At 37.7% G+C, this 23536-nt stretch overlaps 1 protein-coding gene across 8 annotated transcripts in view; it reads right to left on the reverse strand.

Annotated features, from left to right (window-relative positions):
- TET2 (tet methylcytosine dioxygenase 2) overlaps positions 1–23536 on the reverse strand; it is a 126028-nt gene that overhangs the window by 40075 nt on the left and 62417 nt on the right. For all 8 annotated transcript variants that reach the window (XR_006743069.1, XM_036410015.2, XM_045589324.1 and 5 more), the window contains exons 3-6: positions 5468–8913; positions 3719–3809; positions 2232–2325; positions 1378–1586 (exon numbers count right to left, since the gene is read on the reverse strand). Coding sequence is in view for 7 of the 8 variants with exons in the window: in XM_036410015.2 (XP_036265908.1) it covers positions 1378–1586; positions 2232–2325; positions 3719–3809; positions 5468–8867 (3794 nt within the window). In the remaining variant the exon portion in view is untranslated. The remainder of the gene's footprint in view (positions 1–1377; positions 1587–2231; positions 2326–3718; positions 3810–5467; positions 8914–23536) is intronic.

Raw genomic sequence — 23536 nt, forward strand, 5'->3', positions numbered from 1 at the left:
AGCAGGGCTAATGAATTCCTAAGAAAAATGCAATCACCAACAATTAGCTCAAGGTGCCTTAACTTTCATTTCCTTTTTGATTCAAGGCGCCTAAAGTACATTTTTAAACGAGGAACAGGGAAGTTGGGGCAAACTGAATGGTATGTTACACCTAAAGCAGTCCATTGTACGTTTGAGTCATGTGTTCTGAAATCAGCAACTTTGACCTTTCACCATGTAGATTTATGGCAGTTAGGTGCATACCATGACATTTTTAGATTACAACTATCATAGAAAGCCAAGTAACAATTTTATGTAGAATAACATAACTCTCTTAAACAGATTATTTATAGTTGATGTTCACTTCCTCAAGAGCCAGAGACCCTATTTTAAGATAAAGTTAGTAATAGCAAAAAAAAAAAAAATGTGATTAGCAATGGGTTATTGCAACGAGCAGTGCAGTATTTGCATAAGCTCAGTAAACTATTTTGCAGTTTGGTGGATACAGAGGAAAGGAGACTAAAGGAAGAAATGCAAAATCAAAATTATTTTAGAATCAACTGTAAGTAAACTAAGTATGGTAGGATTTCTGAGTAGTCTAGTGAATTATCCTATAGTCTTTGAATATTATACAGGAATCGCATAGCAGAGGAATAATACAAAATAAAGCTTTCTCCTGCAAGTGGAGGGAGTTGAAAACAAACAGGAACATAAAAACACACACACAAAAAACATACTAACACTTGGCTGCGCTAAATATATTTAAGTACAAACCCTGTTCTTTTATTTCAAATATTTATATATTTCTGGGGAAAAATGCATATCCTATAGACACTAAGTTCTGGAACATTTAGAAATAGTAAAAATGGAAGCAATTTTGGTTACTATTGTGGAAATAATGAACTGTATTAAATAGAAGTCAAAATCGTTTTAGTTCTCTAACTTTTACTATAGGCCTTGTACTTTGCTACGTACACAATTAAGGTCCTTCACCTGGGAATCCCAAAGTTTCTCAGCAAACTTCTTTTGTTTCAAGTATTGCCACTTACAAGTGATGTCAATACTTACTAATGTGATGGCCAGGTACATAAGAGTTGTCATTTGTAGCAAGTGGATACACAAGTATTTTCAAGTTTACCGAGCGATCGAGTTCATGTGGGTACAGACACTTAGCAAGCTGGTCCAAACTAATGGCTTTGTTATTTGAAGGTACAAAATATTAAAGAAAATATCCCATGCTGTCCATGTTAGCAAACACAACCTCCGATAGCATGACTGTGAAGCAGGCACTTGGACCCCCATTTTATAAATGCGAAAATGCAGGTTCAACTCTCGTCCCTCCAGCCAACTGTGCTATCCAGTGGAAAGAGAGGAGAGAGAGGTCCTGGCTCCACTTACTCTTCATTCAGGGCACACCGCCGGTTGGTGAGCGTGCCGTATTTCCGCAGCGTCTCGGTGAGCTCCGAGTAGAGTTTGTCAGCCAGAGACAGGGGGATGCCTTCCCACACCAGGATGAGAATCACAATCACTGCAGCCTCACAGGTGTGGCCAGCTCGCTCCCGCACCAGACACAGTAGCTTCTCCTCACTGCTGCTTCTGCGCACCACCTGTGTGGGTCACCGTTTCACCCCAACACCCCCCACCCCAACCAAAACAAGACAAGGGTCACTTGCAGCAGATGTCAGCATGGACTTATGTATGCACATTTTCTCATGTCTGGGTCACAGGGCAACACTGACCACCACCTACAACTTGCCTTTTGTTGCCCACGTACAAAGTGGGGGTTTGCCCTGGGCTCGGAACTGGGAGAGGTGAAAAACTGCTCAATGTTTAGCTGACTACTGTATGCCCAGTAGAGTTGGGGCAATGCTCCCTGAATTAAAGCCAGGGCTAGAGGGAAGACATGCAGGTCTTTTTCATAAAGATCAAGGTTTTCATAAATGACATGAAGGTATTTAAAGGAAGAATTATACTTGTAGCAGGTACTTGAATGGACCTTCTTCTCACCATTCAGTTCTTTCAATTAAATATGGTTAGAATATTATTATTCTTTCAATTAAATATGGTTAGTATATTGTTATGATCTGACTTTTTCTTAAGAGATAACGCTTGATAAAATAAATACAAGCAATATTCCTTTTAACTGGTATCAATAACTCTTTGATCTGGGTTAACACAATTTTCAGGTTTAAATGTAATGAATGAAAATGCCCAGAAACTGAAGACTAAAAGCCTTGTCAAGTCACACTTACCCATTTGGCAATAGGACATCCCTGAGAACTTTTGCCTTCTTTACCAGTATAGACGACTCTTTCAATCCTAATAGCTTTACCCTTCTGTCCAAACCTTAAAGAAATCCACAGAAACATACACACACACACACACACACACACAAAAAAAAAAAAAATTAGCAAATGGACCTAAAAGACACCCAAAATATTGAACATTTGAGTGTAATTTTACTCTATTACCACATCCTGAGACATAAATGTTTCATTTATTTTTTAAAGTTTATGCCAAGCAGACTAGATAATAGACTTTAAGCCTTGTTTTTCTTTAGCATCAAAATATACTGGTAATTGTAATTTACTATTTTGAAATTAGTATATGTTGGGTGAAAACAATGGGAAAACTTAGTTTTATACATAATTTCACAAAGCACAAGACTTTTTTAAGTTTGCTAAATCCAGCCTTCTAAGATATATACTATTTTATTTTTGTCCTTAACTAAATTTAGCTATTTTAAACATGGGGAATCATAATAGATTTTAGTTATAACTGTTCCTCAAAGAATCTCACATTTTTTAAAAAGGAAGCTGGCAAATAACTAGTATCCAACAATACTGAGAATATAGGATAGTTCTAGAAATAGATTATATATTTCCCTTCTGACCAAGGTTACTACTTACTACTTGTTAATAAACAAAAAAGGGGGCACTAGATGATTAGTACATTTCTACATGCTAATTTGGAAATGGGGCAAGAATGATGCAAAATATGTCCTTGCTGCCCAGAACGTCTCCTAACGTATTTCAATGATAACACTGCCTACCTCTTAGAGAAAAGGCATCCTAGCATAGTAACAGCTCAAGGGCTGTGGACACCTATATGAATGTCTCTCTGCATTGAGTATCTCGCTCTTAAGAGTCTTCTACATGTAGGAGTAACGGTAGGTTCAGGTAAGTACTTGCATACCTGTGACTGACAGCAAAAAAGAAAATGCAACTATAAATAGAATGCCTCTATTTCTCTTCAGTATATCACACTTGCCCTTTGCTCAGACTGGGGACAGCTTCCTTAGAGAGGGCCAGGCCTTTACAGTTCCAGGTGAATCTAACTCAGCGGGTTCCTTTCTTAAGCCACACGTCCCCCCTCTTCCTCTTGGACACTTTATCGCCCAGTGGGAGAGCCACACGGGGGCCTCTCTCTGCAGCTGGAGCCAGCACCCTTGTGCCTGGCAGGCAGGAGGATTTGTGCTCCTGCCTGGGTTTCCCGGCACCCATGTCCATGGGGGCAGCCTGTGTCAGCTCGCGGACTCTCGGTCCTGTCAACTATTGTGACTCTCGGGTGAATGGCACAGTGTGTAGGACTGGCAACCCTGGAACAGCTAATAGCTTAACCCTACTAATAATGACTCAATTTACAATTGTTGACTGCTTCGTAGGTGTGTGAGCTGGAAAAGGTCTGACATATACAAGAGGATAAACGTTGCTCTGCCCTGTGCCTTTGCGTTAATTACCTTTCTTCCATGATTTCTCTAATAGCTGCCACATTAGGACCTGCTCCTAGATGGGTATAAAAAGGACCTTCATCTTTTTCAATAATTTGCTCTGTTGAGATAATAGAAGATTATTATTTTAGACCTCAATTATACTAAATAGAAAGGCTACATCCACAAAGCTTATCCCCCAACTGCACATTAAGGGCCCTACATGTGATTTTACACATTTTCTCCCCCTCCCCCCGAATGAGTAAATTGAGGGAGTCTGTTTATTAGAAAATGTGTGAAATAATTACGTATATGCATATGTTGGCTGTTGGATAAAAGTACAATAAATTATATTTCAGATATGGGCTAAGAAATTATTTTATACCACATGCATGGAACCAAACATGAAAAGTGTAGGGATTATAATATATTATGCGTAATATCAACTACAATTAGTTATGTACACTAAAAAAAAGGTTTTTTCCAGCTAACTGGAATTCTGCCTCTACTTGGATGTCAAAATATTAGAATATAGTTTCCTATCTTCTCTCGCCCCTAGGAGATTGCTCGGTTTATTGTCAAGATACCTTCTTCTCCTCTCGTCTCTCTACAACATTCAATCACTCTCTTTTGAAATTAAAAACATTGATGACAGACCCATGTTTGTACATCCTTTAGGACAATGTTTGAAATGAAAAAATACTGGAGGGTGGGTCAGGTAAAAGGCAGAGGCTCCTGTCAGAGATGGAATGTGGGGGAGAAAGGGTTGGGATGATAGAAGGGAGTGAAGGTGGTTATAACTTACCTAATATTATCTATGACATGTGTGGCACTTAGCCCAGTGAGGCAACCGAGTCCTGACCACACACAAAGGGACAGTAGGCATCCTCCCTCCATTGCCTATAAGTTGCCATGTGACCCATCGTAAGAGGAATAGCATAGGGTGGGTGGACCACTAGCCACATTAGTCTGACATGTTTTTTCAAATGTCTTCTACTGTACCCACACTGAATAGCTATGATTAAGATCTCCACATATATGTATGAAATCTGCATCCATCAGCAAAATGTTTCCTCATTCCAACAGACCTGTCACGTGTCTTGAATTTTAACAAAAAGGTGTTTGTTTCAAAAATAGGAAATTATATGTATTTATAAGAAAGATAAAACTTTAAAGAGAAAATGGAAACAAAATGAATATAAATCACACAATATTTTAAGTATATAAATGGAGAAAGGGAAACTTCATGAATATTTAGAACTTCAGGCATTATAATTTCCCCCAACTCACCAAGACTGAAGACAACCTCTCCCTATAGAAATTAGCCTTGTAAAACTAATACCTTCAACCCTGAATTAAAAAATATTAAAAGCTTATACACTAGTTTGCATGTGACAGCTATCTTTCTCATTTTAATGCCTAGCTGTCCCTCCAGAAAATTATTTATAACGGCAAATAGACTGATTAATTGATAGCAAATAGCTTTATATTTTACAGAGAAAAATGAACATGCACAATTGTGTCAATATTTTGAAAAAAAACTGAATGTAAGTGAAGTTCTTTCTTGCACAGCACACACATTTGTAATTCAAAGACAAGAAATGTAAGCTTCAGATTTTTATGAGCCTTTAAAAATTGCTGCCAGACCAAAAAAAAAAAAAAAAAAGAAAGAAAGAAAGAAAGAAAGAAGGAAAGAGAAGAAAGAAAATCCCATATCTAAAGATGAATTTGCTAATTCTGGATAAACACCATGTGTCTCAGAACATTTCTGGCACTTACCTACACATCTGCATGATGGGAAATCATATTGAGTCTTGACAGGTGTATCCAATAAATTTTTTATAGGCGTATCTAGTAATTTGGAAGGTGACTCTAAAAAATTATTGAGAACAGAGCCAGCTGTTCTTTTGGTGGGTGTCTTTTCCGAAGGAGCTGCCTGCTGCTCTAACGCTGGGGGGTGGCTCTCAAGCTCTGCGGCCGTGGTGTGCCTGGATAACACGGTGACTGGCCCTGACATTTCAACCTTCACTTGCTTCTGTGACTTGAGAGTAAGAGCCTTATGGTCAAATAACGATTTGACCTGAAACTGCTTCAGGTGTTGCTCCATGGTTTCGAGAATGCTCCTCTGCTGCACGTTGTCACAGCTCAGGGGTGAAATCTCTTGCTTAGTTATCTTTTTCCACATTTTGTTTTCCGGCTGTGCTGGCTTGGGGTGCATGCAGGCATGGGGCTTGGATCCGGGTTCTACCTTAATTGGCCGGTGTGCCTGACTGTGGCAAGACTCAGTTTGAGCTTGCTGGCTTTGCTGCTGCTCCTGCTTCTGCAAGAGGTGCCACCTTAGAGCAGCGTGCTTCTGAATGTCCTTCTGGGGAGGGGTCTGAACGTGACCTCCTCCTGGTTCAGGCACAGCGAAAGCGTTGGCTTGGTTGTGCATCAGGTACCTTTGCTGAGCGAACTGGGCGGCTTGTTGGCCAGACAAGTCTTGGTTTTTACTCTTGTATCCCTGGAGAACCGAGGCCTGCTGAGGCTTCTGTCCTGGTTCTTGAAAGCACCTGTGAAGACCATCTTGTTTCGTATTCACATTGTTTGGAAAATATTGCATGGGATGCAAGTTTTGGGTCTTGTTTCCAGAAAAGTGTTCAGGATGTAAAGTCTGTTCTGTATTCTTTGAAGCTGGGTGAATGTTGTTTGAACAAGACATCTGTACTTTGCTTGCATTTGACTTCAAGATATGACCGTAAGGGGAATTTCTACTGTTCATGTTCTGCATGTGCTCTAATCCCATTGGGGCATTATGAGCCTGAAACTCACTTGATTTTGAATACTGATTTTCACCATGAAAGCATTCTTCCACTTTAATCTGGCTAAAGAACGGTCCTTCTCTTTGCTGACCACTGTTGCCTTGGGGATGAGAAAAAGGATGAGGCATTTGTTCTTTATTCTCCGTGTGTGATTTTTGCTGTTGCTGCTGGTTTTGAGGAAGATGTGAATTCTGGGATGTCTGTGTTGGTGCTGCCTGACTATGAGACGTATGTTGCAAAAGGTGTGAGTTTGAGAAGGGCTCGGTCTCTGAAGCCTGTTGATTCAAGTGCTGCTTCAATGGTGAGGGCATGAGTTTTGTATTTTCGGAGTCTGGTCTTTGTTGAAAATGAAACCTAGGGGTGCACGGCGACTGCATGTGAGCTTCAGGGGAAGGGTCTGTGTTGGAGAAGTGCACCTGGAGTGAGGGTTTTTGGAACTGGAGATGCTGGTCCACGGTACCTTGAGACTGCCCGTGATTCATCTCAGGTTGGTACTTTTGTGGCCTCTGCTCCGGCTGCATCATTTTCTGGGTGCAAGCTTGCCCTGGGAGCCCCCCGGGCATGTTGGAATTTCCAGTGTATGGTGTGGAGGTCATGTGATTGGAGGCGTTGGACTGATACTGAAGCACTGACCGCTGCGGTGCTTTATAGTTTAGATGGGATTCTGCTTGGTGAAACTGAGGGGCCTTCAATTCAATCCATCCTGGTTTCAGATGGGGCTGTGTTGGGAGCACAAGATCGAGTGTCTGTCGCATATCTTGACCCTTCAGAACTTCCTGTTCTGTGTGCCCCATCAGCGGCTGGCAGTGGTCCTGTGGGACTTCACTGCTCCCAAGAATGGGTGGGTTATGCTTGGGATGCTCTGGTATTTGTCTTGCTTCCTCAGGACACAATGGAACTGTCATTGTCCCTGGAGTCCGTACGTCATTCTTGTTAGCACAATTATTCTGAAGCCTTTCTGGAAGTGTCAGAGAAGGGCTGGGTACATGTGTAGGTGGATTAGGACTCTGGGATGGTGGTGCCTCCAGTTCACCCTCTATTTTCACTTCCCTTAAAAGAGCTGTGTTACTTTGGTTGGGGTAGTGATGGTGTTCTTCCAAAACACCATCGCTCAGAGTGCTTTTTCCTTCTGAAGGAAGCTGAGGAGCCTCTGGAAAAGGAAGAGGGGGAGACAAAAGCAATTTCGATGGTGGTGGTGTGACAGTGGCAGAAAAGGAATCCTTAGAGAACACTGAGGTTTGCTTGAAGTAAGCACCATTCGTTTCATTTTGCTTGAAATACCGTTCAGAGCTGCCACCAGGAGCCTGCAAATTGCTGCTGGAACCTGAACAGAATTCTTCACCAGCTACAAGCTTTGTGGTTCCTTGGATGTTACCGTTTTCTGCAGGAGATGGGCACATCTCAAAAACTGGCTTTTGTTGTTCTGGTTTCGGAAAGGAACAGGTACCTAGCATTGCAGCTGGTTTACTGACATTATCGGCATCACAGGCCTCAGTCATGACTGCAGCTGGCTCTGGAGGCAGCTCAGAGTTCGAGGTCTGTGGGAAATTGGTCTGCCCTGAGGTATGCAATGGGTGAGTGATCTCACAGGACAACTCATTCGTAGCCAGACTGTTAATGGCATGTATGTGAGATGTGTTCTGCACCGCAATGGAAACACAATCTGGGTAATATTGAGACAGTGTTTTTTCCAGGAGTTCACCGTGTGTGTTTTCCATGGAAGAGGCAGAAACTGTAGCACCATTAGGCATTAGCACTGACTTGTTTTTAAGAAGTAATACAAGGTTCTTGTCGTGATAGTTAGCATCTTTGCCCTCCTGCTCATTCAGAATCTGAGGCTCTGCATTTTCAGGCCCACTTGAGTTGTGTGTTGAAAAACTGGTGATATCTTTAACTGCATCTTCTGGGGCCACAGAGCTCACAGATTCTCTCTTGTCATTCACGTCGGAGACATTTGGTTGACTGCTGCCTTTGCCTGGGTTTCTTTCTTGGCTTTCCCCGAAGTGCTCTCCTTCTCCGTTGGCCTTTTGGTCTTGTTTCAACTTCTTGTTCTGATGGAGCCCAGAGAGAGACGGTTCACTAACCGTGCGTTTTATCCCTCCATTCTGCAAACACTTGGAATACCCTCTGCCTTCTTGTATAAAGTCCGGGCTTACACGACTCTTCTGGCTGCCCTTCATATGGGGTATTCCATAGTGACTTTTGAAAGATTGCCACTTGGTGTCTCCATTCACTTCTGGATAAGGTCTCTCTGGTAACGGGCTTCCATTCTGGAGCTTTAGAGCCAGAGGTTCTGTCTGGCAGATGGGAGAAGGAGATGGTGTCAAGAATGGACTTAGTCTGTTGCCCTCCACATGGTTGGTTCTATCCTGTTCCATCAGGCTTGCTTCGGGGCCATCCACAAGGCTGCCCTCGGAGTGAATTCTAAAGAGCATGGAGACAAAAATGAAAGTGCATTAATACATATCTAACTTGAATAATGTTTCTTAGAGAATTAGCACGTTGTTAGACATAGTAAATTCTTAGACATAGTAAAGTGTGATACTCATTTTCATGGGAGGCCAGTAGCAGAACAAAAAATGATTACTCTTGCCGAAACCGGTCTGGCTCAGTGGATAGAGCATCGGCCTGCCGACTGAAAGGTCCCAGGTTCGGTTCCGGTCAAGGGCATGTAGCTTGGTTGTGGGCACATCTCCAGTAGGGGGTGTGCAAGAGGTAGCTGATCGATGATTCTCTCTCATTGATGTTTCTAACTCTCTATCCTTCTCACTTTCTCTCTGTAAAAAATCAATAAAAAATATATTTTAAAAAAAAATGATTACTCTCTTGCCTGGCAAGCATGACTCAATGATTGAACATCGACTTATAAACCAGAAGGTCGGGGTTCAATTCCTGGTCAGGGTACATGCCTGGGTTGCCCAGGTTGCAGTCTTGATCCCTGGTAGGGGCCATGCATGAGACAGCCGAACAATGATTCTCTCTCATCAATGATGTTTCTATCTCTCTCTTCCTTTCCCTTCTTCTCTGAAATCATAAAATGTATTTTAAAAAAGTGATTACTCTTGTCTTCCCAGCAATTGCCATTGCTATAAGTATGGTCATAGAAAATGAAGATGATCAAAATCACCAGCTCACGTGGGAAGGTCATACTGCATTAGTAAATATTATCCAGTCTTTCCCAAATAATTCTTGGTGTCAAAATGCTAACAACAGTAGAGAAAGACTACCTCCTTTCAGTCTTCTCTAGAAGACATAGTAAATCAGTTGCTAAGCTATCAATTCTATTTTCTTTATTCCTTGAATTTTCTTCACTGACATTTGGTAGCCAGCTTTACGTTTTCTTGGTTCATTATCCATTGCAGTAGCACTTTAAAGGGTTTCTCTCGCCGAAACCGGTTTGGCTCAATGGATAGAGCATCAGCCTGCGGACTGAAAGGTCCCGGGTTCGATTCCGGTCAAGGGTATGTGCCTTGGTTGCGGGCACATCCCCAGTGGGGGGTGTGCAAGAGGCAGCTGGTCGATGTATCTCTCTCATCGACGTTTCTAACTCTCTATCCCTCTCAATTCCTCTCAGTAAAAATCAATAAAATATATTAAAGTGTTTCTCTCCTAGCCCAGTCTGTCCTTGCCAGTCCCCAAGGCTCCTTCAAATTGTTATCAAAGAAAAGGTTCTAAAATGCAAATCCGATGTCATATCCTCCTTAACACAGGTTACTGGCTTTATACTACTTGCATTAGTAGTTCTCAAACTTTCACTCAAACACACCTGGAAGATAAGGCACACTGCCTTTAGTGTTTACATCCCAGTGGACCAGACAGGGATGAAAAGTGTAGTTTATAAAATGCCCTTTTTAGGCAAATCTGTGTCTTCTTCTACAGCCCTGGCTGCCCACTTCTATTGAGAATTCCTGCCTAAAATAAATGGGTTTTCATATGCAGGTCTCTATTTTTCTCTCCTACTTCCTCTCACAGTTTATAGTCCAACTATAATAGCAACTTATAAATATTATGATACTGCTGTCTGCCCAGAATGTCTTCTTAGTCCCCCAATTTTCCAGAGACTTTCCTTCATTCCTCTATAACTTTCTCAGATATCATATTCCCTAAGATTCCTCCTCCAGTTTTCCAAGAGGATTAAACATTCCCAACGTTATACTGTTTCTATTATGTTTCATAGGTATACAGTAAACATCTTACTCAATTGTATTTTACTCTCTTACTGGACTGTAAACTCCTTAAGGATACTCTACCCTGTTCATGTTTGTGCTTAGTATAAAATAAGTATTCAATCAGTTTCACTAGATTGATATAAATGTGCCCATCTTATGATTATTTCTTCATTCATTCATTCATTCAAACATTTTTAGACCAATACTGATGTAGATTTCAAAGTCCAAATGAAGGAAAGAACAAAGAATTGGGCACTGAAATACATAAATAATCCATTAGATAAAGTAAATGCTGCCCCGTTCATGATATAGTTATACCTTATTTTATCAGTTTTTCTCATTACATATATTTTAAGAATGCAAGTTGTTTTGTTTTGTTTTTTAAATCAAGATTACTTTGCCTCTGGGCTATTAAAAAAAAACACTTGTATTTTACATTGCTTACTAACTGAGACAAATTATACAGAAGAAGAAATAAGATATTAACGCTGGAAAGCAACACTACAGTTATCATTATTTGCAGATAATAAGATTGTACACTGGTCTACCAAGAGAATCAACTGAAAAACTGTTAGAATTGATCGGAATTCAGTAAAGTAGCTAAAGAAAAAAAATCAATAGCCTTGATATATAACATCAACAACCCGTCAGAAATGTTACTGGAATAAAATACAGTAATAGAAAAAAAATATTTAAAACACCAGAAGTATACTTCAAAAGAAATGTGGGAAAATCTATTGGAATAAAAGTTTAAAATAAATAGAAAGGTATATGGTCTTTTATACTGTCAAATTAATGTATTCATTTAATGTACTCTAAATAAAAATGCTAGCAGAATGTTTTCTGAAAAAAATTATAAAGTTGAATCTATCCCTTATAATCCTATATGAAAATGAATTCTAGATGGATTTAAAATATGAATGTGAACCCCCCTAAATTAAAAGCAGTCTAAGAAAACTACCTAAAAATTATCTAATGACTAAATTATTTGTGACCCAAAATCTCAAAGGCATAACATACTAGGAAGTTCAGTAAAATTGATGCATGCAGCCCTGACTGGTGTGGCTCAGTGGATAGAGTGTCGGCCTGCAGACAAAGTGTCCCAGGTTCAGTTCTAATCAAGGGCATGTACCTTGGTTGTGGGCACATCCCCAGTAGGGGGTGTGCAGGAGGCAGCCGATCAATGTTTCTAACTCTCTATCCCTCTCCCTTCCTCTCTGTAAAAAATCAATAAAATATATTTTTTAAAAATTTATGCATGCAAAAATAAGCCCATAAGCAAAGTTAAAAGTCACATGAAACTTTTCTTAATAGTATATAAAACTCATAGAAAATGTCAAAAGCCCCAACCATCCAATAGAAAAATGAGCAAAGGATGTGGACAGTTCACAGAAAATGAAATGCAAATGGTTCTTAAATATTTAGAAAATATGCAATATCACTAATAAAAATAAGTACAAATTAAAAATGCAACAAGATTCCTTTTTTTTTTTAAGTTGGAAAAGATTTAAAAAAAGTTTGACAATACACTATGTTGACTATCATTTAGTGAAACTGATACTCTCTTGCATGGTTCTTGGGAGTCAAAATTGATACGAATACAATAAAAGATAATTTAGCAACATCTACAGAATATCATTGGAACTTTTTTTGACCCTTTAATTTCATAAACTTACCTAGCAAGTATACTTATATATATGTTAAATGATGTATTCACAATCTTTTCCAATAGCAAAAGGAAACCATCTATATTTTCAAATTAAAGTATTTCCAACTAATTAAATTAAATAAAGCAAGATGCAGAACAGTATGTATAAGAATGCCACACCTAGCCTTGACTGGTTTGGCTCTGTGCATAGAGCATCATCAGCCTGCAGACTGAAGGGTCCCAGGTTCGATTCCGGTCAAGGGCATGTACCCAGGCAGCTGATGGATGTTTCTCTCTCATCGATGTTTCTAGCTCTCTATCCCTCTCCCTTCCTCTCCGTAAAAAATCAATAAAATATATATTTTTTAAAAAGAGTGCCATGACTGTAAATTAAAAATAAATAAATAAAAGTCAGCTCTGAGAGAATATACAACAAACTGGTAATAATATTTTGCCTCCAGGAAAAGGATTGGGGAGGCTAGAAGAGAAGCACTGGGAGAAAGATTCCTTTGAACTGTTTGCTGTTTCTATAACTTTTAATCATGTGTATCCTATATAATAAAAGTGTAGTATACAAATTGTCCCGTTGACTGGGAGGTCATCCGGGAGTTCGGCCAGGGAGGGAAGCCCCAGCTGGCAGCTACTAGAGACCCTACGAGTATACGAATTTCCTACACTGGGCCTCTAGTTAATTAATAAATGAAATTACACAATTCCTACAGGACAAAAGAAAAGAAAAAACAAAGCCAAGGGATATCTTCATTTCTAAGAGATCTCCTTGCTTCTAAATAATTAAGAGATGGCCTATAAATGCATAGCCACTAGTCACATACTGGTATTGAGCAAATGAAATGTGGTTAGTCCAAATTGAGATGTGCCATAGTGTAAATGCACACTGCATTTTAAAGCCCTTAGTGTGGTCAAAAATAAAATAAAATAAAATAACTCAAGTTTTAAAACTATCATTTGACTTTGGGTGGTGAGCACACAATAAAATATACAGATATTGTAACATAAGAATCCACTTTTGAAACCTATGTGATCCTATAAATCAATGTCACCCTAATAAATTTAATAAAACTAAAAACTGTTGATTACATGTTGAAATACAGTATATTATTTTGGATATATTAAGTAAAATATTCAATATCATTAATTTCATTAGTTTCTTTTTACTTATTTTAGTGTGTGTGCTGAAAATTTTTAAATTCCACATGTGATTTATGCTGCAGTTCATTGGACAGCTCAAAGCTAGATTAATACTCCTAATCATTAATAACCTTAACAAAAAATTCTAAGTTCTAGAATCATGAAAATTGATTTTTTTTTAATTTGATGTGAGAGGATTCTCCAAAATCGAGGTTCTACCATTTTTTTTAAAATTAAAGAGCATAGAAATAAGCCCAGAGTAGATCAATTAGCTTTTGAAATAGTACAATAAAAATATATCTTCTTTTGAAAACTACAAAATCAATTCACCAGCCAGAAAGTATTTACATGTACACATTTATGTTATGTATGCATGCTCTGTATATGATGTAGATTATCCTATTTGATTCTCTAGATATAAAATATTTTGAGCATTTTTATTCTCTATTATGATCCATTCTACATAATTTGGACATTCTTTAAAATGTCAAAGGCAGAATTACAACAGATGGAGTTTGCAAATCTTTTATGAGCATACTAGCTCCTAAGAAAAAATGAAAGTGATTTTCAATGAATTTTTTTTTTTTTTTAAGAGAGAGAGAGGAAGAGGGAATAGAAGCATCGATGAGTCAGCAGCCTTCTGCACAGCCCCTATTGGGATGGAGCTTGCATCCGGGAATGTGCCCTGATCAGAAATCCACCTGGCAACCTATTGGTGCATGAAATGACAATCAACTGAGCCACAGGAGCCGGGCAATGGAATGCATTTTAATATGGAGTTTTAAATTCAATAGCCATTTAAAAATACTAATTATCATAACTATTCTGTGACAGCAATTCTTTTACTGAGCACAACTATTAGATATGGAAAGTTAAATGTTAAGCTTTCTTAGGGAGGGCAGAAAAAGTATGAACCTTTCCATTTTAGGATGAGGGTAATTTGTTATTTGAAGCTTATTTGATATTAACCTATTAATCTGATTCAGAAGTGTTAAAACAATCAAGTGTCTTTTTAGAGCACATGTGTCAAACACAAGGCCCGCGGGCCAAATCCGTCCCGCCAGGCCTTGCAATGTGGCCCGCACCGCGCTGTCATCACTGCACTCCGCTGCGTTTCCATCACAATGACAGTTTATGACTGTTCAGTAAACCATTCGGCCCACAATTTAGGCTGGATTTTAGATTTTGGCCCCTTCTCTGATTGAGTTCGACACCCTATTTTAGAGGGAGAAAGAGAATTATTTTATTTGACTTCAATGTGTCCTCAAACCACACATTGTATGTATACATATCCCGGGATAATATGATCCACTAACCCACTTGCACAGCACTCTTTAAATGACCTATTGCTTTCATGCTGACATTGACAAGCATTATTTTTAATAAAAAAAGAGAAACGAGACCTGTTCATTTTGTTCACTGTAGAAATATTAGAAAAGCTTTCATTCTGTAATTATTAATTATTTATACAAAGTATTTTTCAAGCTTATATATTGAATAATTTATATATAAGACAAAAAAATTCCAATTGTTATATATATGTACCTGCTAATCAGTGAAAATAGAATTGGTAGGTTATTTTTACAAATTTAGGGGGGAGAAAATAAAACTTTTCTAAAGTTAAACAAGTGTTTTCCTAATGAATGTAAATTTTTGCTATAGATATATTTTTGTGTGACATTGCTTTTGCTTCTCAGAGATGAAGACCAAAAAAAAAAAAAAAAAAAAAAAAAAAGGATAAAGAAGTTTATCACCACAAAACCATCACTGAAAGAAATGCTAAAGGAACTGTTGTAATGAGAAGAAATGTAGTGAGAGAAACATAAGTACAAGGAATTAAAATCTCACTAAATAAGTACCTTAATAACCTTAAATACAAATGGATTAAATGCTCCAATCAAAAGACGTAGGGTAACTGAATGGATATGAAAACATAACCTAAATACATGCTATATACAAGAGACCGACCTCAGAACAAAAGACTCACACAGGATGAGAGTGAAGGGATGGGGAAAAAAATTCTATGCGAATAGAAACAAAAAGAAAGCTGGGATAGTAATACTCATATCTGACAAAATAGACTTCAAAATGAAGACTTCACAAGAGACAATAAAGGTCACTACATAATATTAAGATCGATCCAACAAGAGAATATAACCCTGGTAAACATATACACACCCAATATAGGAGCACGTAAATATATTTAAAAACAAACAAACACACACACTTCTGGAGGACTTTAAGGGAGAGATAGCCAGCAATACAGTCATAGTAGGGGACTTTAACAGCCTGCTGACTGGTTAGATCTTCCAGACAAAATTAATAAGGGAAGAGTGACTCTAAATAACACACTGGAACAGATGGATTTAATTGACATTTATAGAACATTTCACCCCAAAGCTGCAGAATATACATTCTTCTCAAGTGCACATGGACAATTCTCAAAGATAGATCATATGTTAGGACACAAAACAAATCTCTACAGTTCAAGAAATTTGAAATCATATCAAGGAACTTCTCAGATCACTGTGGAATGAAATTAGAAATCAACTATGATAAAAACACTCAGAAACATTCAAACACACGGAAGCTAAATAACATGTGATTAAACAATGGGTTATCAATAATGAGATTAAAAAAAAGGAACAAAACAATTCCAGGAAAAAAATGAAAATGAACACACAACAAGCCAAAATATATGGGACACAGCAAAAGCAGTCCTGAGAGGGAAGTTCATAGCACCAGAGGCCTTCCTCAAAAAACAAGAAAAATTAATAATAAATGATTTAACCCTACAACTTAAGAATTAGAAAAAGAAAAATAAGAAAAAAAACACACAAATTAAGTAGAAGGAAAGAAACAATAAAAATTAAATCAGAAATAAATGACATAAAGACTAAAAAATAATACAAAAGATAACTGAAACCAAGAGCTGGTTCTTTGAAAAGATAAACAAGATTGACAAACCTTTAGCCAGACTCACCAAGAAACAAAGAGAAAGAAACCAAGTAATTAAAATCAGAAAACAAATGTGGAAGTAACAACTGACATCACAGAAATACAAAGGATTTAAGAAAATATTATGAGCAGCTATATGTCAATGTGGATGAAATGGACTGATCCTTAGAAAAATACAATCTTCCAAAACTGAATCAGGAAGAATCAGAAAATGTGAATAGGACAATAATAATTGAGGAAATTGAAGCAGTAATCAAAAAACTCCCAGCAAACAAAAGCCCTGGTCCAGATGGCTTCATGGGGAGTTCTACCAAACATTCAAAGAAGAACTAACTATTCCAAACTGTTCCAAAAAATTCAAGAGGAAGGAACACGTCCAAGGTTTTTTTTTGTGTTTTTTTTTTTAAATAATGCTGACATTATCCTAATTCTAAAGTCAGATAAAGATGCTACAAAGTGAATTATAGGCTAATATCCCTGATGAACACAAATGCTAAAATCCTCAATAAAATATTAGCAAATTGGGTCCAGCAATATATTAAAAAGTTCATACACCATGAGCAAGAGGGATTTATTCCAGAAATGCAAGGCTGGTACAATATTTGCAAACCAATAAATGTGATGCATCACATAAAGAAACTGGAAGAAAAAAAATCACATGATCATATCAATAGACCTAGAAAAGGCATTTGACAAAACCCAACACCCATTTTTGATAAAACAAACAAACAAACAAACAAACAACAAAAAACTCTCAACAAAGTGGGAATAGAGGAATCATAACTCAACATAATAAAAGCCATATATAACAAACTACAGCCAACATCATACTCATGGGCAAAACTAAAACCATTTCCCCTAAAAACAGAATAAGACAGGGATGTCCACTTTCACCACACTTATTCAAAATAGTACTGGAAGTACTAGCAACAGTGATTACACAAGAAGAAAGCATAAAAAAGCATCTGCATAGGAAAGGAGGAAGTAAAATTCTCATTATTCACAGATGACATGATACTGTCCATAGAAAACTCTAAAGACTCCATACACAAAAAAACTACTAGATTTAATAAACAAATTCAGCAATGTAGCAGAATACAAAATTAACACTCAGAAATTCATGGCATTTTTTATAAACCAATAATGGATACTCAGAAAGGGGAACTAAAGAAATTCCATTTACCACTGCAACAAAAAAAAAAGTAAGATACTTAGTAATAAACTTAAGCAAGGAGGTAAAAGACTTGTACTCTAAAAACTATAGAATGTTGGGAAAAAAAAAGAAAGAAAGATAGAGGAAGATATAAACAAGTTAAAGAATATACCATGTTCTTAGATTGGTAGAATTAACATAACTAAAATTTCCACACTACCCAAAGCAATCTATAGATTCAATACAATCCCTATTAAATTACCAATGGCATATTTGATCTAAAACAAATACTCCAAAAACTTATATAGAGCTAAAAAATATCTCAAACAGCTGCAGCAATTTTGAGAAAGAACAAAGTTGAAGGGCTCACAACACCAGATATCAACTTATACTACAAAGCCACTATTCTCAAAATTGACTGGTACTGGCCCAAGGTCAGACATATAGATCAATTAAACAGAGACTTCAGAAATCAACCCAAGCCATTATGCTCAATTAATATTTTACATAGGAGGCAAGTACATACAATGGAGTCCAGACAATCTTTTCAATAAATGGTTTTCAGAAAATTGGACATGTACATGAAAAAATGAAACTAGACCACCAACTTACATCAAACACAAGAATAAAGTCAAAATGGATAACAGACTTAAATGTAAGACATGAGCCATAAAATTCCTAGATAAAACCATAGGCAGCAAAATCTCAGACATCTCTTGTAGCAATATATTTGCAGATACATTTCCTAGGGCAAAGGAAACTAAGGGCAAAATAAACAAATGGAACTACATCACAATAGAAAGCTTCTGCACAACAAAAGAAGATATAATCAACAAAATGAAAAGACAGCCCACTTTATAGGAGAACATATTTGGCAATGACACATCTGACAAGGGTTTAATCTCCAAAATTTATAGGGAACTCATACAATTTACAAAGGAAAGACAAACCAGCCAATTAAAAAAGTTGATAAAGGATCTAAATAGGCACTTCTGAAAGTGGACATACAAAGGCCAAAATGTGGATGAAAAAAAGCTCAAAGTCACTGATCACCAAATTAAAAGGACAATGAGGTATCACCTTACCCCTGTCAGAATGGCTACCATTGACAAATCAACAAACGACAAACACTGGAGAGGATGTGGAGAAAGGGAAGCCTGCATCACTGCTGGTGGGAATGCAGACTGGGGCGGCCACTGTGGAAAACAGTATGGAGTTTCCTCAAAATATTAAATATGGAACTGCCATTAGACCCAGTGCTCCCACTCCTAGGGATATATCCTGAGAAACCTGAAACACCAACCAGAAATAATACATGCATAATCTTATTAACCAATATCACCCCAATAATTTTTTAAAAAATGAAATAAATAATATATGCATCCCTATGTTCACAGAAGCACAATTTACAATAGCTAAACTCTGAAATCAGCCTAAGAGCCCATCAGTAGATGAGTGGATAATAAACCTGTGGTACATTTATACCATGGAATACTACGCAGCAGTAAAAAAGAAAGATCTTTTACCCTTTGAAACAGCACGGAGAGATCTGGAGAATATTATGCTAAGCCAGCAGTTGCTGGCTTAGCATAATACTTTGCCACAATGTTGACTAATGAGTTTGCCAACCACTGTGCTAAGCAAAATAAGCCAGTCCGACAAAAAAAGTATCACATGATCTCATTCATATGTGGAATCTAATGAACAACATAAACTGTTGAACCAAATAGATCCAGAGACATAGAAGCATGGAATAGACTGTAGAATCTCAGAGGGAAGGCTGGGTGGGTGGGAAGAGATCCAAGAAAGAACTTTTATGCATATATGCATAGGCCGTGGACACAGACAATAGGGTGATGAAGGCCTTGAGTGAAGGGCAGGGGCAGATTATAAGGGGTCAATGGGGAGAAAAAAGGGGACATGTGTAATACTTTCAACAATAAAGATTTTTTTAAATTAATTTCATATTAATGAAATATTTTAGGACAATTTATAAGTTTGTTTATAACGTCATTGAGAGAATTGCAGCTCACATTAGTTCATTTGTGTGAAGTACACATCACAGTTCATTAGTCAAGAAATAGTTGAATCTGCTGGTGTATCTCAATGGTTGAGCATCAACCTTTGAACCAGGTCACAGTTTGATTCCCAGTCAGGGCATATGCCTGGGTTGTAGGCTTGATCCCCAGTATTTTTATTGATTTTGAGAGAGGGGGGAAAGGAAAGGGAGAAACATTGATGTGAAATTAAAACCCTTCCATACACAGAATGACACCGAGCCAACTAAACCACACTGGGCAATGCTACTTATTGAACTCTTAACCTAGGAAAAATTATGACATGTGTTTACCTGCTTTATTCTAACAGTTATCTTTGCTAATTAAAATGTAGTTTATTATTTAAATTTTACACACACACACACACACACACACACACTCTCAGGGGTTCTGATCACATGGTACAGCATGAGGTTTCTTCATAGATTTGCCAAAAAGGAAAGAAATTTTAAGAGTGAAAAAAAAATATAACACTTAAATTCTAAAACCAGCTTCAGCATTTTTTTTAAAGCCTAAAGAAGTTTTAGAAACTATTTACAACAATGACATGTTATTTAAATCACAATTTCAAATGTTATAATTTAGAGCCTACTAGTCATATAATTTATGTTTATCCTTTTATCCTAGTCTAATATTCCCCCTTAAAGTATGGCCTTCCGAGGAACCAAAAAGAGTAGTAGTTCTATTAGTTGTAAATACCACCAATAATTTTGGAAATTCCAAAGGTCAAATTATAACCAGGAAATCTACAATAATAAAGGCATAATTTGCTAATTAGACTGGACAGCCGGACAAAGCCAGGGCTGTGAGGGTTGAGCCTTTTGCACAGATTTCATGCACTGGGATTCTATGATACTATAAATAGCATTTATGCAATAATATAGTATGACCACTCAATGATTTCAGCCAATGCTCCAGAATAACTTTTCATAATCTATGAGAGAGACTGAGGAAGGAATTGAGAACTTTAAAAATGCCAAGTATGTCAGCCTTCATCCTCTATGTCAGAGGAATACGTTTAGGAGGCATGTTTTTCTAAGTGGAAAATACTGGCCTTTTGACTAGTAGGTAACATTTAAGTTTTCCAAGACTGAAACAGGTTTTAGCCACAGCAGTTTTCCTTTGGTATTTGATTTTGCTCCTTCTCCTACCTCTCAGACAGTAATTTATTATGAAGTCAAGTCACATCGGCAGCATCTGTGAAACAATTACTGCATCTAGGACTGACTCTGCAGTCTAATCCATCATAATTATGACAGGCCCCTTTGAAGATGCTATGATGCATGACTTAAAAATAGCACATTAGTGTGCAAATGGATCAGCATCTCATTTCACCAATATGCATTTAGGTTTGTAATTTAGCTCAGGACCATTTGAGTTTCTCTGAATCACTCAAGAATGGAGGCTGAATCTCTCCCCGCATAAAGCTGTAGATGATGCTCAAAATTTGTGAAGAGTGCTTTTGTTTTTTTACTTTTATTTTTTGGCTTATTGATTTTGTTGGTGGTGTGTCTTTTACCGCTCTAAGAGGGAAAACACACACACATCCTTTAAATCTCATGTCAGCTTTTTTCCAAGGAGATAAGAGAGTCAGTTTATAGATCTGTAGAGTGGCCTATATAGATCTGTATACTGTAAGGCAGTACATTTTCCCCCCATAAAAACCTGACTTCATGTTCTAACATTAAAAATACATAAAATACTCTGCCATCATCAAATGAGTTTTGTTTGTTGATATATGTAAATTATTGGGGGAGGTGAATTCTTAAGACTCATTCTTTGTAGGGACTGCATCTCCTAAGGCCAGGTGTCCCAGCATCCTCCTTAGGAAATTACCGTGTATGTCTCTGGAACCCACCCCCACTGACAGGCGCTGCCCCTATCAGTAACTCGGCTGTTAGTAGTTAACTTGTTCTTGACGTGGGGAATGTTAAATAAAGATGATATGTTTGACAATGCCTACTGAATAGATGGCACTATTCTCCAAAATTGTTTTAGAACCTCTCTGCCAAAATGGGACATAACTTCTCAATTTTACATTTATTTCAAGCTATGTGCAGGATGTGGGCCTCAGCATTGTCTAGTAAATGTCCCTATAGGCAGGGCTGCTCTAAAATGTTGGTTTCAATCTCTCTCTTCTTTATCTATCAAATTCCCTTTATTTAGCTTGACTTTGTTTCTTAATTAATACATCCAATTAGTATGGTGGTTAAGTCCCATTCTGATAGTAAGCAAAGTATGTGTGTTGTGTTTGTTTCTTTTTATAGGGCATTACTTATGAAATAAAAACTTTTAAAATGTAATATTAAAGCTAAAATTTTAAAGAAAAATAGTCATCAAGCCAAAAGATATTTTCAACAGCTTAATTAGTGTATCAAAGCTACATGTTAAGTCTGGAATATAATGCTTCATATATATATACACGCATTAAGTATGGGGAATATGAGATGAGTATTAACCTTTTTATGGCAAAAACTGACATTTATATTTCTCATCTGATGAGAAATTTCAACCTCAATATTAAAAAATTCTGTGAAGCTGTATTTCACATCTCTTAAAAAGGAACCAATGAATACACAAGCATGTCAAAGTCTCAACGTTCTTGCATTTCCAGAGGTGCATCAATTAAACAAGCAGCCGCACACTGATGGCAGACATGTACATTGTGAGTGCCCTGGTATGTGACACGCTTACCAGGGAGGCCTTGCCAGCTTTTCATAGTCCTCAGTAGATACTGTTTAGTTCCAATGTGTGAAGTTTTACAATTTGTTTCTTATCTTCAAATAACAGTATAGACAGAATTTAATAACGTGTAGATATTTTGAGGGATGTCACTGAAGACTAGAGAAGAGGCTTCCAGATAGAAGTCTGAGTTTAAGATATGGTGACAGCCGACAGTTTAGAAATAAATCTGCTTATATTGTAGTTTGCAGCTGTAGTCGGCCAGTGTCTCAGCTGATAAGAAAGGCATTTTTTCTCAGTCCTCAACATATCTGTTAATCCTGGGACTATTTTTTTCAAATGTGAGCTTAGTCTTGGTCTCTTTCATCAAACTAATATGTGCTAAGGGAAAAGATCATCAAACATAATTAGACTTGGGATTTGACACAGCATTATTTGTTTCTCATGAATTATAATAATTATCTGAATAATTTTTCCATTTCAATCAGTGCTATCATTCTAATGGCCAAGTGTGAGCTGGCTGGCCTTCCTCAGGCACCCTCTAGGACACAGAATACGCGCTATCAAAAGTTAAACATTTTTCAATTAAGAAAAAAAAAAAAGTTGTTTGGGTTTGATCTCGCTGATACCCTACCTGAGAACCAGTCCAGTGGGCAAGCAGACCCCAGCAGAAAGGTGGACTCTTGCAGGCAAAGTTGAAGAGTGTGTGGCGATAGAAGAGATGAATGGGAAACAGACTTCCCGTATCAGGGAGCTATGCATGCCAGCCCCGCAGGCCCCTGTGAAGAGCCCATGTGTTCCAAGAGAGAGCTAGTATTTGTTTGCCCGCCCCACAGAGGGCCTCTGATGGCTAGTCAATGTCAGTTACCAAAATAGAAACACCCAGTGTCCTGCAGGCTTGTTTAGGTGAATGCAGGGCCCTAAGCTTTTTTCATTCTTCCTTAGACCAGCCCAACCTCCTAGTGTCTGGGGCTGAGAAGAAAGGGTGAGGCGGGGGCACATGTTTAGAGTGAGATTCTCTTGGTCTCCAAGTCAAGTACTGGAGCTAGAGGTTAAGCCTGTTTGGGGGAAGTAGAGTACTGAATCGCGCTTGACTTGTAAGTTTTAAGATAAACAGGGCTGAGTTTCAAAGACTGGAATAAAATCATTTCAATAACCATATGATGCTGTAAAAATTATGGAATCTAGTCAAGAAGACAACATAGGGAGAATGGGGTGGGTGGAAACTACT

Source organism: Pipistrellus kuhlii, unplaced genomic scaffold (genome assembly GCF_014108245.1).
Source record: "Pipistrellus kuhlii isolate mPipKuh1 unplaced genomic scaffold, mPipKuh1.p scaffold_m20_p_1, whole genome shotgun sequence".
Taxonomy (NCBI): Eukaryota; Metazoa; Chordata; class Mammalia; order Chiroptera; family Vespertilionidae; genus Pipistrellus; species Pipistrellus kuhlii.